The sequence below is a fragment of the Apodemus sylvaticus genome, chromosome X (genome assembly GCF_947179515.1).
Source record: "Apodemus sylvaticus chromosome X, mApoSyl1.1, whole genome shotgun sequence".
Lineage (NCBI taxonomy): Eukaryota > Metazoa > Chordata > Mammalia > Rodentia > Muridae > Apodemus > Apodemus sylvaticus.
The window spans coordinates 133,690,883-133,702,662 of NC_067495.1; the positions used below are offsets into that span (position 1 = coordinate 133,690,883).

Here is an 11,780-nt window from a genome sequence, read left to right on the forward strand (position 1 = left end):
AGATTTCACTAAGGGACCTGGAGGGCTCCATAATTGGGATGCTGACACACCTTGCTAGGAATGAGCAAAAACTTGCACCCACATTCTAAAGCTCACAAGAGCGTACTAGTCTGGCATGCTCATAAGTGCAAAAGAAAACAAAGGCAGGCCCTGACTTTCCACCTAACAAGTCCCCTAATTCCCAGGCTACCTTGCTAATAGACTGTTGTTGTGGTAAATCCATTGGTTATTTATCGATCTATTGATCTATTGATATTTTTTAAATTTGATGTTTATGTTGAGCCTTTAAGGCTTTGTCAAGGTATGGCCACAAAGGAAGAAAAGTGGACAGAGTTGAAACTAAATGCTAGTGCTGGGACCTTGTGGGACACACAGTATTCTTTTATTGAATGAGCTTTTGCGGTTATTCAGGAAAACAGACCCTTTATCTACTTCTGTGTCATATTTCATGACTTCAGAATTTGCTTGAGTTCGTAGTTATATGAGCTCAAATATATATTCCAAAGTTAGTTAGGGAAAATAAAAATTTCTGGCCAATTCATAAAAAGTAAAAAAATATTATTGGGGGCTTATTGAACATTAATGGAATTTTATCTTTTAGAAAAAGAAAAGATTGTTACTAATTTCTTATTCTCTAATTACTAAATATCTATGTCACCACTGTTCCCTGAACCATCTTAGATGTATCTAAAACACAAAATATGCCAAAAACCCTGCTTTCATTCATTCAAACAAAATCAATTGATAAAATGCCTTTTAAGGAGATTTCCCAATGTTTGTTAGTGATACTTACTGAGCAGACATTAAAAGTCATTTGCTTAGTAATATTTGTTCAATTAAACTTTAGCTTTATAAGACTTACTGGATAATCTGATTTTTTTAAAAAAATCATCATTTTTAATGTTTTCAGATATAATACCAATCTATATATGATCTAAATCTAAACAGTACTTTACATGTATAACAACAGACTTTTAAAACCTTTGTGTCTGGAATGAGTTGATTTTGATTAGATTTGGCAGTAACAAGATGTACTTTTTCGTGTCTATGAATGAAATTCTTGCCCATGGTTTCTATTTTCTCCATGAGTCGTTCATAGTTTTGACACTCCAAAAGACACTTTGCATGAAGTCCTTTGTCTTCCCCTCTGTGTTTGCTGCGGTAGGACAGAGAAGCAGAGGGGAGGGTTACTTACTGTTTTTCTGTGACTTGCACAGGAAAACTGTTTGGTGGGGTTCTTAAAAGTATTTTTCTTAAAGAATAAAAGGATGATATGGTAGATATTTTCATAACATATTCTGTACTTCCATTTTAGACCAAACTAGAGTCAGACCGAATTCTAGCATCAGTGGGGAAGAAACCCCCCCAGGAAATTGGTATCAAAGTGAAAAATCATTCTGCATGTGGCCTACCCTTGGCTCACAATAAGAGTTTTAGGAAACTGTTGAAAGAAATCATAGGGGAAAGTGCACCAAGACTCATAGAACTGAATACCAAAGAGTTTGCTGGCTTCCAAGTAGGGCTCTTAAACAAGGTAAGTTGTGATATTGAAAGGTCACTTTGTCTGGTATGTTTATTGTTTGTGTTGCTTTAGTTTGAAACAATGGCCTATTTGGGGGTTGTTTTTATTGTTGTTGCGGTTAATAATAGTAGTAGATTTTGGTTTTTTGAGACAGGGTTTCTTTGTGTAACCCTGGTTGTCCTGGAACTAGCTCTGTATACTAGGCTGGTCTTGAAGTCAGAGAAGTCCCCCTGCCTCAGCCTCTGCCTCTGCCTCTGCCTCCACCTCCCCCTCTGCCAGGATTAAATATATGCACCACCAGGCATGGCTTGGAGTTAGTAATTATTAACAAAGCCATTATTCTGCCAACACATGCAAGCATGAAATGTATAAGATATATTGGCTGGTAGGAATGGGCAGCAAACAGCTGTTAAAAGTCAAGTGGAAAGGACACTGCAGTAGGCAGGCAGATGCTCCAGCCCTGTGCAGATCAAGTTCCTATGACGTGACAGCAGTAATAGGAGCAAGTGGTGAGGGAATGAAGAGGCTCTGCAGAGCTTGGAGAAAACCTCAGCCAGACCTCTTGATACCTCTGGCCCCAGGCTTTCTCTTGGAGGAAGGGAAGGTGCTCAGAGCAGCTGGGCCCTCCCCTCTGTACTTCTCAGTCCCTGGCTGCAAGCATCCTGGCTCATCCTGGGGCTGAAGCAGGCTCCAAGGGCACTGCAGCTGGGCCCTAAGCCACTTTGATGCAGTGTTCAGTCAGCAGTTGCAATATTGTAGGGAGATGCTGCATTCTGCCTCACGGTCTGCTGGCAGGAGAGATGTAGGTTACAGGCAGTGGTACTGCAACGCAGGTACAAATAAACCTTGGGATTTGAAGTTTTAAATAATGTACTGGAAAAGTGATATTCTCAGAGACTTTAATGACTTATGGGAACAATAAATAGAATTTTTCTACTGGAAAAAAATGCCTCCACCCAGTTGTATTAAATATTGTTCTCTTCAGTAAGACTTTAAGAAGGTTAGGTATTACATTTCTTTATTTAAAAACCTTGGGAGTAACTGGGATTGTTCTATTTGAAATAGGATTTGAAACCTCAGACATATAGAAATGCTTATGATATTCCACGTAGAGGACTTTTAGACCAGTTGACCAGAATGAGATCGAATCTACTGCAGACTCGGAAGTTTATTGTTGGACAAGATGAAGGTAACTGAACAGTAGCTTACATTTCATTAGGAGAACAGCAGACATGACTCCCACGAAAGTCTGTATTGCAGAATGGTTTCAGCATCCAAGACCACTGGTACCGTTATTCTGTGTGGTCTTTCAAGCAAACCTCAGAAAATCAGGAGATACATACTGATTTATGTCCATTTGAAGAACAAGCATTTTAATAGCTTGCTTGAGCAGGTTTAGCCCATTGGAAAGTGCCAGAACTTAGGTCTTTCAGATTTCCAAGCCTGTATACTCAGACATTGATTGTAGCCAGCCTGCCGTGAAAACGTCAGTAAAAACCTGCTCTCCATGAGAGTAGTGAACTCTAGTAATGTCCAGGAATAGTGTGGCTGTTTGTAATTTTTCTTTATCTTATTTTGTTAATTTTGAATGGGGGTCAGGGATAGAGAGATGGCTCAGTGGTTAAGAGCACTGACTGCTCTTCCAGAGGTCCTGAGTTCAATTCCCAGCAACCACATGGTGGGTCACAGCCATCTGTAATGGGATCCGATGCCCTCTTCTGGTGTGTTTGAAGGCAGCTCATATACATAAAATAAGTGAATAATTCTTTTAAAAAAATTAAATGGGGGTCACTGATCCACAGAGATGAACAAACTCTTAGCCAAATCTCTGACATTATACGTGTATGTGTGTGTGTTTGTGTGTGTGTGTGTGTGTGAGAGAGAGAGAGAGAGAGAGACAGAGAGACAGAGAGACAGAGAGACAGAGACAGAGCATTAACAAAGATGCTCTGTGTGACAAGACAGTACCATAAGGAGCAGGGCATGGAAATGGTTGCTCAGCGCCCAAGAGCCTGAGGCTGGAGGAGTCCACAGATTTGAGACCAGCCTGGGCCTCAAACAAAGTAAGACTCTTCCAGAAAACAGAGAGAGGGGCTGTAGAGGTGGAACAGAGGTTAAGAGTATTGGCTACTCTTAGAAGAGACCCCGGTTCAGTTCCCAGTACCTACACGGACAGTTGTACTGTCCATGACTTCAGCTCCAGGGGACCTGGCACCTTCTTCTGGATTTTGCAGACACCGTGTATGTAATGCACATACACACATACATAAAATGAAAATAGTCTTTTTTTAAAACAAAGAACACCAGAATACCATGGAGTCTAGGTGTTTCAAAACGGAGATAGTATACAGAGTTGTGAATTCAAGTGGCGGTATGTGGGAAGCATGGTATCTGGAAGTAAAGAAGTTGCTCTGGTTCTTGTGAAGTGAGCCTGTAGGTACTATATAACTGTAGATCACTGATTAGCCTAAACTAAGATACGCTAGATGCTGGAGTACTAGATTGAAGATTCCAAGCTACATGCTGCTGAAACAGCTATAATAATATCCTTCCAAAATGACCATATCCTTCAGCTCTAATTATCACTTCCTCTGCTGGTGATTTTACAGATTCACTTCACAGTGTCCCAGTTGCACAAATGGGTAATTACCAGGAATATCTAAAGATGCTGGCTTCTCCACTACGAGAGCTCGATCCAGATCAACCAAAACGACTACATACTTTTGGCAATCCATTTAAGCAAGATAAGAAGGTAGTATACCTATTTCTGTGTCTTGATATTTTTTGCTATAACTCTTTCTCTTTTTTAGTCAGATGTATAGAAAATCAGAAGTAAATATGACACCAAAACCTCTGTATGGATTGAAAGTGGAGTCTCCTAATGCAAGTTGTGTTCGTTTAATAAAATAATAGCTGTCCTTTGTTGAATATGTCCTAGGACTTGCTGTTTTAAATGATTATGTTTTACCCAGAGGTGTTTTGAAAGCTTGCATCTACTCTATAATAAGAAGAAATCTAGGCTCAAATTAGCTGTCAAACACTAGCATATGGGTGACAAAGGCAGGCTTTGAGCCTATATCTTACTGGATCCACATTCATACTACCACACACTAATTCTTTTGATAGAGAGAATACCAAGTGTTTCATCCATTTCCATGGCCAGCACTATACTGCTGCATATGTATGTCCCGAGAGCTATAACTGTACTATTTGGTGTCACTTTGCATTATTTTAGAGTTTTAAATATGATGTGAGTGTACATGTGTTGTACATTACTGACTTGATCATTTAATAATGAAAAGAAATGGGATTATAGCTATATACTTCTTTCTATAGATGAACATGGGTATACATCATGGATATATTCTCTATCTCTCTTTCTCATAAAACTTAACAAAAAAGTATTCCAACTTATGCCAATCTTTAGTTAATTGAAGATTTTTAGTCTTTCTGTTGTACCTTGAATTTTTTCCATATAACACTGGAGATAATAATTGCACCAAACTGACAGAGCCTTGTGGGATATCGAGTTATACACTTACACTGTTTAGAATATTACTGAGAATGTACTAAATGCTCAATAAAAATGCTATCTTGCTTTGTATGGATAATAGAGGGAGAACATCCTTTAGATATTGCCATGATATTTTCCAAGTTATAAGGTACATTATTGGGCTGTCTATGATGATAGCAGGTTTTTACCTAAGATAAGATATTGGTGATTCTCATTTTCATTTGTTCTCAAGAGTAAACAGTGCCTCACTTCCTTATGAGTGCCAAGACAAACAGGCATATTTGAATCTGTATTTGAGGTTGTGTCTGAGAGAATTCTGTTCTCACATTTGCCTACCATTCACCATCGACATGCTGTGTACAGAAATGAGCAGTGTTTCTTAAAGCCTTGAAACCGGCTAGTACAGATGGTTTTTATACTACTTTACAAAGGTTGACTGTGGGTGCCAGAAAGATGGCTCAGCAGTTAAGACCTGCAGAAGACCCAGGCTTGATTCCCCACCCACATTATGTGGCTCACTACTTCAGTTGGGGGGGGGGAACTGATACCATTTTCTGGGCTCCCTGGGCACCTATACACACTGTGCACACAAGCATGCCTGGGTATACACACATAAATTTCTTTGAAAAGATTTGTAACAATAACTATGGTTTTCTTACATTTTGGGCATTTTGAGGCTCTCTATTAACCTTGGACAAAAACATGCATGTTAAGTTTTCTCCTTGTTTCACTTAGACAGGATTAAAATTGGGTTTCATTTTCTGATAACAGACTTGCTGTAGGGATTATCATTCAGGCAGTGCATGGCTAAGGAAACGTGTGTGTGAAAAGTGCTTGAATGATGATTTTGTTTGTTTGTTTGTTTGTTTTTTGAGAGTTGAACTTCTGTTTTAAATGAAATGTGTCTATTTATTTATTTATTTATTTATTTATTTATTTTTTAGGGAATGATGATCGATGAAGCAGATGAGTTTGTAGTAGGGCCACAAAACAAAGTAAAACGTCCTGGGGAACCCAACAGTCCTATGTCATCTAAGCGAAGGCGAAGTATGCCCCTGCTCTTGAGGAAAGCACAAACACCACCGACTGTAACTAACCATGTGGGCGGAAAGGGACCACTGTCGGCCTCATGGTTCCCATCTTGTCCAAGTCTCCTAAAGCACACCTTTGTACATCCAGGTATAGAGCAGGAGTTGTGATTTTCTTATGGTTCCTAGAGGACTAACATGTTAAAAATGTCGCTTTCGTTTGTACTTCTTTCTATGTTCATTTTTTTGTTAATAAGCAAACCATTATTAAAGCATCTGTGGTAGTAGCACAATAGACCTTATGGGGAACAGAGACCCTGATTCAATGATCTTAGCCATATGAGTGGAGGAAAAAAAACTATAATTACATAGTAATTAACATAATATTAACCACATAATTAGTAATTAATACATGCTTAGTAAACATCCTCATAGTGAGTAATACAAAAATGAGGAGCTCTGAGCATGTCTGCTTCTAACTGTTTGGATCAACTTCAAAGGTTGGATCGTCAGTTGTTTGTGCCATCAGCTCGTACTCATGACTGAACTGGTACAGTCTGGGCTCTGCCTCCTTGACCCCACCAGAACAACCCTTCAGGTCACCAGTGCTTTCTGTCCATTGCCATTCCTTCTCAATAGTCTTTGGCTGAGTTGTTCATGCCCTCCTCCATGTGAAACAGGTTTCTCTTCCAGCCAGGAGTGACTCCACCCTTTACTGTTGGCTCTGTTTCTTTCTCACAGTTTAATCCTGGGACCTCTCCTTGCTTTCCTGTCTTCCTAAGGTGCTCCTATGTGACCTTGAGGCTTTAAATTGGGTTTCTATATGAGCAGATGTCAATATTTATATGTCTAGACTACAATTCATTCCTCTGCTCTCAACCCTGTATTTAACCACGGACATGGTGCGTTCATCTTGGAGCCTAGTAGATAACCATGTTTTATGTATTACAACTAAATGCCTAGCTTTGCCTCTCCTAGAACAGCTCTCCTGGCATCCTTCTGTGTGGCGGTTAATGAGACTATCCCTCACTCCACTGGAAAAGCTGTATAGCACCTTTAAAGATTGGTAAAATTGAAGAACCTTAGGGTAATGAATACTATGTTCTGGTGTCAAGTAATCACCTTAATGTCACTGAATCAGAGTCAGGAAGAATGGAGGGTCATCTACTCTCAAAGCCAATCACATGCTGGCTCCTGGACACATGTTTATTTGTCCAGCGGTCCAGGTGACAAACTTGAAAAAACTGCCATGAACTTTAAAATTGTCTTTCTTCCACTAACAAGATGAAGTAGTTTGGCATTCAGTTTAATCCTGTATTTTACTATTTGTCTTTATTCTTTCGCTCCTCACCAAGCCACCATACTTAGATATCTCCCAGCTTCCCATTCTTGGCCAATCCCTACCTATCTTCTCTCTTAACTTGAAGCCAGAGTGGAGGTGTCAGCAGATCAGTAGTGCATCCCACATCCATACAGAGAGCACATCTTCCGTATTCCTCAGCACTCGTGATACACCTTGCTCCATATAGCTCCATGGGGCCTGACACCACAATCCTCACTTATCACAAGTTCCAGTGATACCTTTCTTACTCTTCACTCTGCTGCCCCTGGCTTACCTCCCTGTATGTCCTGCTATTGATGCAACCTGGCATCCTCCCAAAAGGTTCTGCCACCAGCTTGTTGCCCTGGCAGTTCCCTCCGATGTTCCCGCTTTCATCCCCTACTTACATCTTTCCTCAAATGAGAGCAGTTGTTTGTCGTTGACTATGTAGTTCTCTCTGATGTCCCCGTGTCACTACAGCTTCTGTAAGAGCAGTGTCAGCTCCTTTGCTTCCTGTTCACTGCTGATGCCCAGCTCCTACTCTGGAGCCTGGTACAGCAGTAGTTAAGTAAATGGCATAGGGCGCCTGAAAATAGAAAAAGAATTACTCTGACCCAAAGGGGGAAATAGGCAGAATCATCTACAGATAGGCATTTGCTTAGCAGGTGGGAGGCGGAGTATTTGTTCAGTCCCAGTAGGCATCTAAATTTGCTCAGGCTATTTGGTGTATACAGGAGTCAGAAGGTAGTATTCATAAGTTGTATGGATTTAGACTCACTAATGAGTAGCTGTTTACAGATGACTTTGAAGCATAAAGGTTGACATTAAGCCCTGAGCACCAGGGACCTATGAATGCTTATTAGTTTATTGGTTTCTGCATTCATACTGGAAAGAGGAAAGAAGGCCTTGTGTTGCATTCCTACACTTGATTTGAATAGTCTTGGACCTTTGTCTATTCTATGGTCTTCATTGATGAAATCAGTCATTTCCTTGAAACTGAGGAGCACAGAGAGGTACTTGTGGGATCGACATGATGTACCCACTTAACAGCTCAACTTCTTAATTTGTCTTCCAGACACCACTGTCATTCATGATACCCATGAAGAGAAGATGGAAAATGGGCAAAGCCCAGCTGATGGTTTCTTATTAAAATCAGCTCCAGCAGAGTTTATGAATGTGTCAGGAGAAGGCCTTATATCTAACCAGTTGGATTCTCTATCTGATGACTTTACTGGTCTCAGGAAAGATGTATTGATTCACAAACCTGGTAATAATATACTTCTAGGAGGAGCCAAAACCTGCAGTCTTTCTGTAGATGACCAAAAAATCACAATGGCATCTGCTTTGGAAACGGTGCCAAATCCAATGCAAATCACTCCTGCCATGGCCCAAGGCATCAATGCTGACATAAAGCATCAATTAATGAAGGAAGTTCGAAAGTTTGGACGAAGTAAGTAGGGATGGAATATCCATCAATAATGCAATGGGCAGTCCCCTTGTTGTATGATTCAGAGATTTTGCAGGTGATTTTGAGACAGTCTCTCATACAGCTTGGGTTGGCTTCAAACTCACGATATGGTTCAGACTGGTGATAATAACTGATCTTCCTGTCTCTACCTCCAGAGTGCTAGGATTACAGGTATGTGCTACCAGAGCCGATTAACAGGAGGCTGAGTATTGGACCCAGGGTCTCACGCTTGTTAGGCAGGCAGTCTATCAACTGAGTTATATCCTTAACTTAGTAGAGTCTTGACATTCATTTTTTGGCTAGTCGTGGCCTGTCACATCACTTAAAAGCGGTTGTTCTGGCCTTAACTTACAGCAATTTCATTTTGCTGGTGTAGCAAGTTATCAGGCAATCCATAGCTTCAGACAGCACAAACTGATTGCTTTTAAGCTCTGGAATTCAAAATTTGGGATACATTTCCACTGGACTAAAGTGAAAACTAGTTAGCAGACCAGTGTTCCTTCTTAGGAATGAAGGCGGGATCTGTGTTGTTGCCTTCCCTGGGTTCTGAAGGCTGCTTCACTGTGCCCATAGTCCTGTCCTGCATGCTGTCAGCAGCACCACCCTTCTCTGTCCCGTTTGCTATCCACTTCTGTTACTGACTCCTTTTCTTCCTGATCCTTACTATTCCTTTTTTCATTAATCCTTATAGATCTCTATAATAAAATTTGATCCTATTCACTCTCAACTCTCCCCAAACTCTTTCTAGATCCTCCCCACCTCCTACCCCCTCAACTTCCTGTCCTTGTGTTTTAGTAACTAGTTGAACCCCCCATGTACTCCTGGGTGCGAGGCCATCCAATGGAGCATAGTCAACCTACCAGGAGCTACACCCTCAAGGAAAACTGATTCTCCTTCTTCCAGAAACCATCAACTGTCCTTACTGCATCTGAAAGGGATACTTGTGGTTACATTAGACCCCTGTGCATAATCCTGGAAAACTCAATGTGCAGACCCTAATTTTATCAGCACATAATATGTATATGATAATATGTTAACAGGCTTCATGGATTAGTATGGTTTGGGACAACCAGTATTTAGCTCACCTCATTTGAATGCTGTTTATAAGAATTTCCTTCATAAATATTTGCATACATATTGATTTTTAGTGTTTAACATACCAGCTATACTTATGACTTTCTACGCATAAAGAACAATTTCTGAGGATGTATGATGCTTGAACTCAATTTTTCATGCATATTTTTATAACACTGAATTTTTGTAATATCATCAGAGTATGAAAGGATTTTCGTTTTGCTTGAAGAAGTGCAGGGACCTCTGGAGACGAAGAAACAGTTTGTTGAATTTACCATCAAGGAAGCTGCAAGGTGGGTATAACCAACAGTTGTGAAGGTTTTCTAATTGCTTTGGTTCTGTCTTTGTTTTAATTTAGTAGTAGGATCCAATGAAGCAGAAAGAGGGGGATAGGTTCTATTTTGACCCGTGAAATCACTTGGCCTACTGCTTCTTGCAGTGTTCAGATGGATGCTACAAGAGTCCTAGCTAATTGTACGAGCACTCCTCAGATTGGCATGCCCACTTGCTCTTTCCATGAGGATGACTAATACTCCCTTTGGCCTGTAGGCTGCATAACGCCCGGCACACTGTAAAGTCATCTATGGCACTCATGGTTAATAATATTTCTTTTTATCTTCAGGTTTAAAAGAAGAGTCTTAATTCAGTACCTTGAGAAGGTACTAGAAAAAATAGATTCCCACCACCTTCTTAACAATGTGAATCACATCAACAGCAGATCATCATGTTAATGCCAAGCCAAATGAGGAGAAAGAACATCTTTTATGTGCTTTCAGATGCAATGGGACGTTTCTAATGCCCTATAGAATGTTTGAGTGACAGAGCGACCTAACTCAGGCTATGAGAAAGCACTTGGCTAGAGCTTTTAACGATTATCTGGAAGTAAGATCTGGGCTTTTGCCTTAAAAATTATGATTGAAAATATTTTTTTCATTTTGTTGTTTATTTTTTCCAATTAGGAAAAGTGATGCTAAATCACAGAGCACTGCTGCTCCTACTACAGCTAGTAGAGTTCACTCATTTGGGCCTTGCCATTCCAGGCATTTTCAGAGTGAGTAGGGGCTGGCCACTTCCAGGGCGAGCACTACCTACTGTCCTCATTGTGTCCTATAGAACACACACTCATAAAGAGTCCACATGGTGATCATGTGCTCAACGAACTTTTCAACAATTCCTAGCTGTGCCTTTTAAACCATGCAATATTCAGGATAGTTGGAATCAAAGAGTAAAAAGCTGCTATTTCAGTAACTTATTTCTCTCTGGGAAAGGGCAGGGGGAGTCAGCAAACAATCTACCTCGAGTGCTCTTCCACTTTGTCTAGGACCATTACAAAGTGCATCTGGGGCTGCACTAACCTTTGACACCTGTTCTTGTATGTGACAACAGAAAGCCTTCAGGTGGACTTGTACATTTTTGTGCTTTGGAAGCACCAAAAGGAAAAATAATATGTATATTTTCTTTGATGTTTATACAGAAGTTTATATGGAGCAGTATTGTTGTTTTTATTTGTAAAAATGTAAGTGATCAAAGAGATTTTCACTTTCCATATATGAAATAAAATCATCTTTATTGATTTTTCAAAGCTACATTTCTAAGTGTATGTCTCTTGTGTATGTCCTTTCAGAAAACAAACAAACTGCACACTATCAAACAAATGAACATGCTAACAAGAGGTTCTATAAGATGGCTTAGCAAGTACAGGCCCTTGCCACCTAAGTTTGATCCCTGGGATGCACATGGTGAAAGGAGAGAACCAACTCCCAACTCCTAAAAGTTGTCTTCTGACTTCTATACACACACACACACACACACACACACACACACACACACACACACACAGTGATACATAAATG

At 40.2% G+C, this 11,780-nt stretch overlaps 1 protein-coding gene across 2 annotated transcripts in view; it reads left to right on the forward strand.

The window, feature by feature from the left end:
- LOC127674888 (integrator complex subunit 6-like) overlaps positions 1-11,515 on the forward strand; it is a 54,857-nt gene extending 43,342 nt beyond the window's left edge. For both annotated transcript variants that reach the window (XM_052170685.1, XM_052170686.1), the window contains 7 exons: positions 1,316-1,534; positions 2,588-2,711; positions 4,132-4,274; positions 5,981-6,215; positions 8,461-8,835; positions 10,127-10,220; positions 10,550-11,515. In XM_052170685.1, coding sequence (XP_052026645.1) covers positions 1,316-1,534; positions 2,588-2,711; positions 4,132-4,274; positions 5,981-6,215; positions 8,461-8,835; positions 10,127-10,220; positions 10,550-10,658 — 1,299 coding nt within the window. In that variant the 3' untranslated portion in view covers positions 10,659-11,515. The remainder of the gene's footprint in view (positions 1-1,315; positions 1,535-2,587; positions 2,712-4,131; positions 4,275-5,980; positions 6,216-8,460; positions 8,836-10,126; positions 10,221-10,549) is intronic.
- The last annotated feature ends 265 nt before the right edge of the window (positions 11,516-11,780 follow it).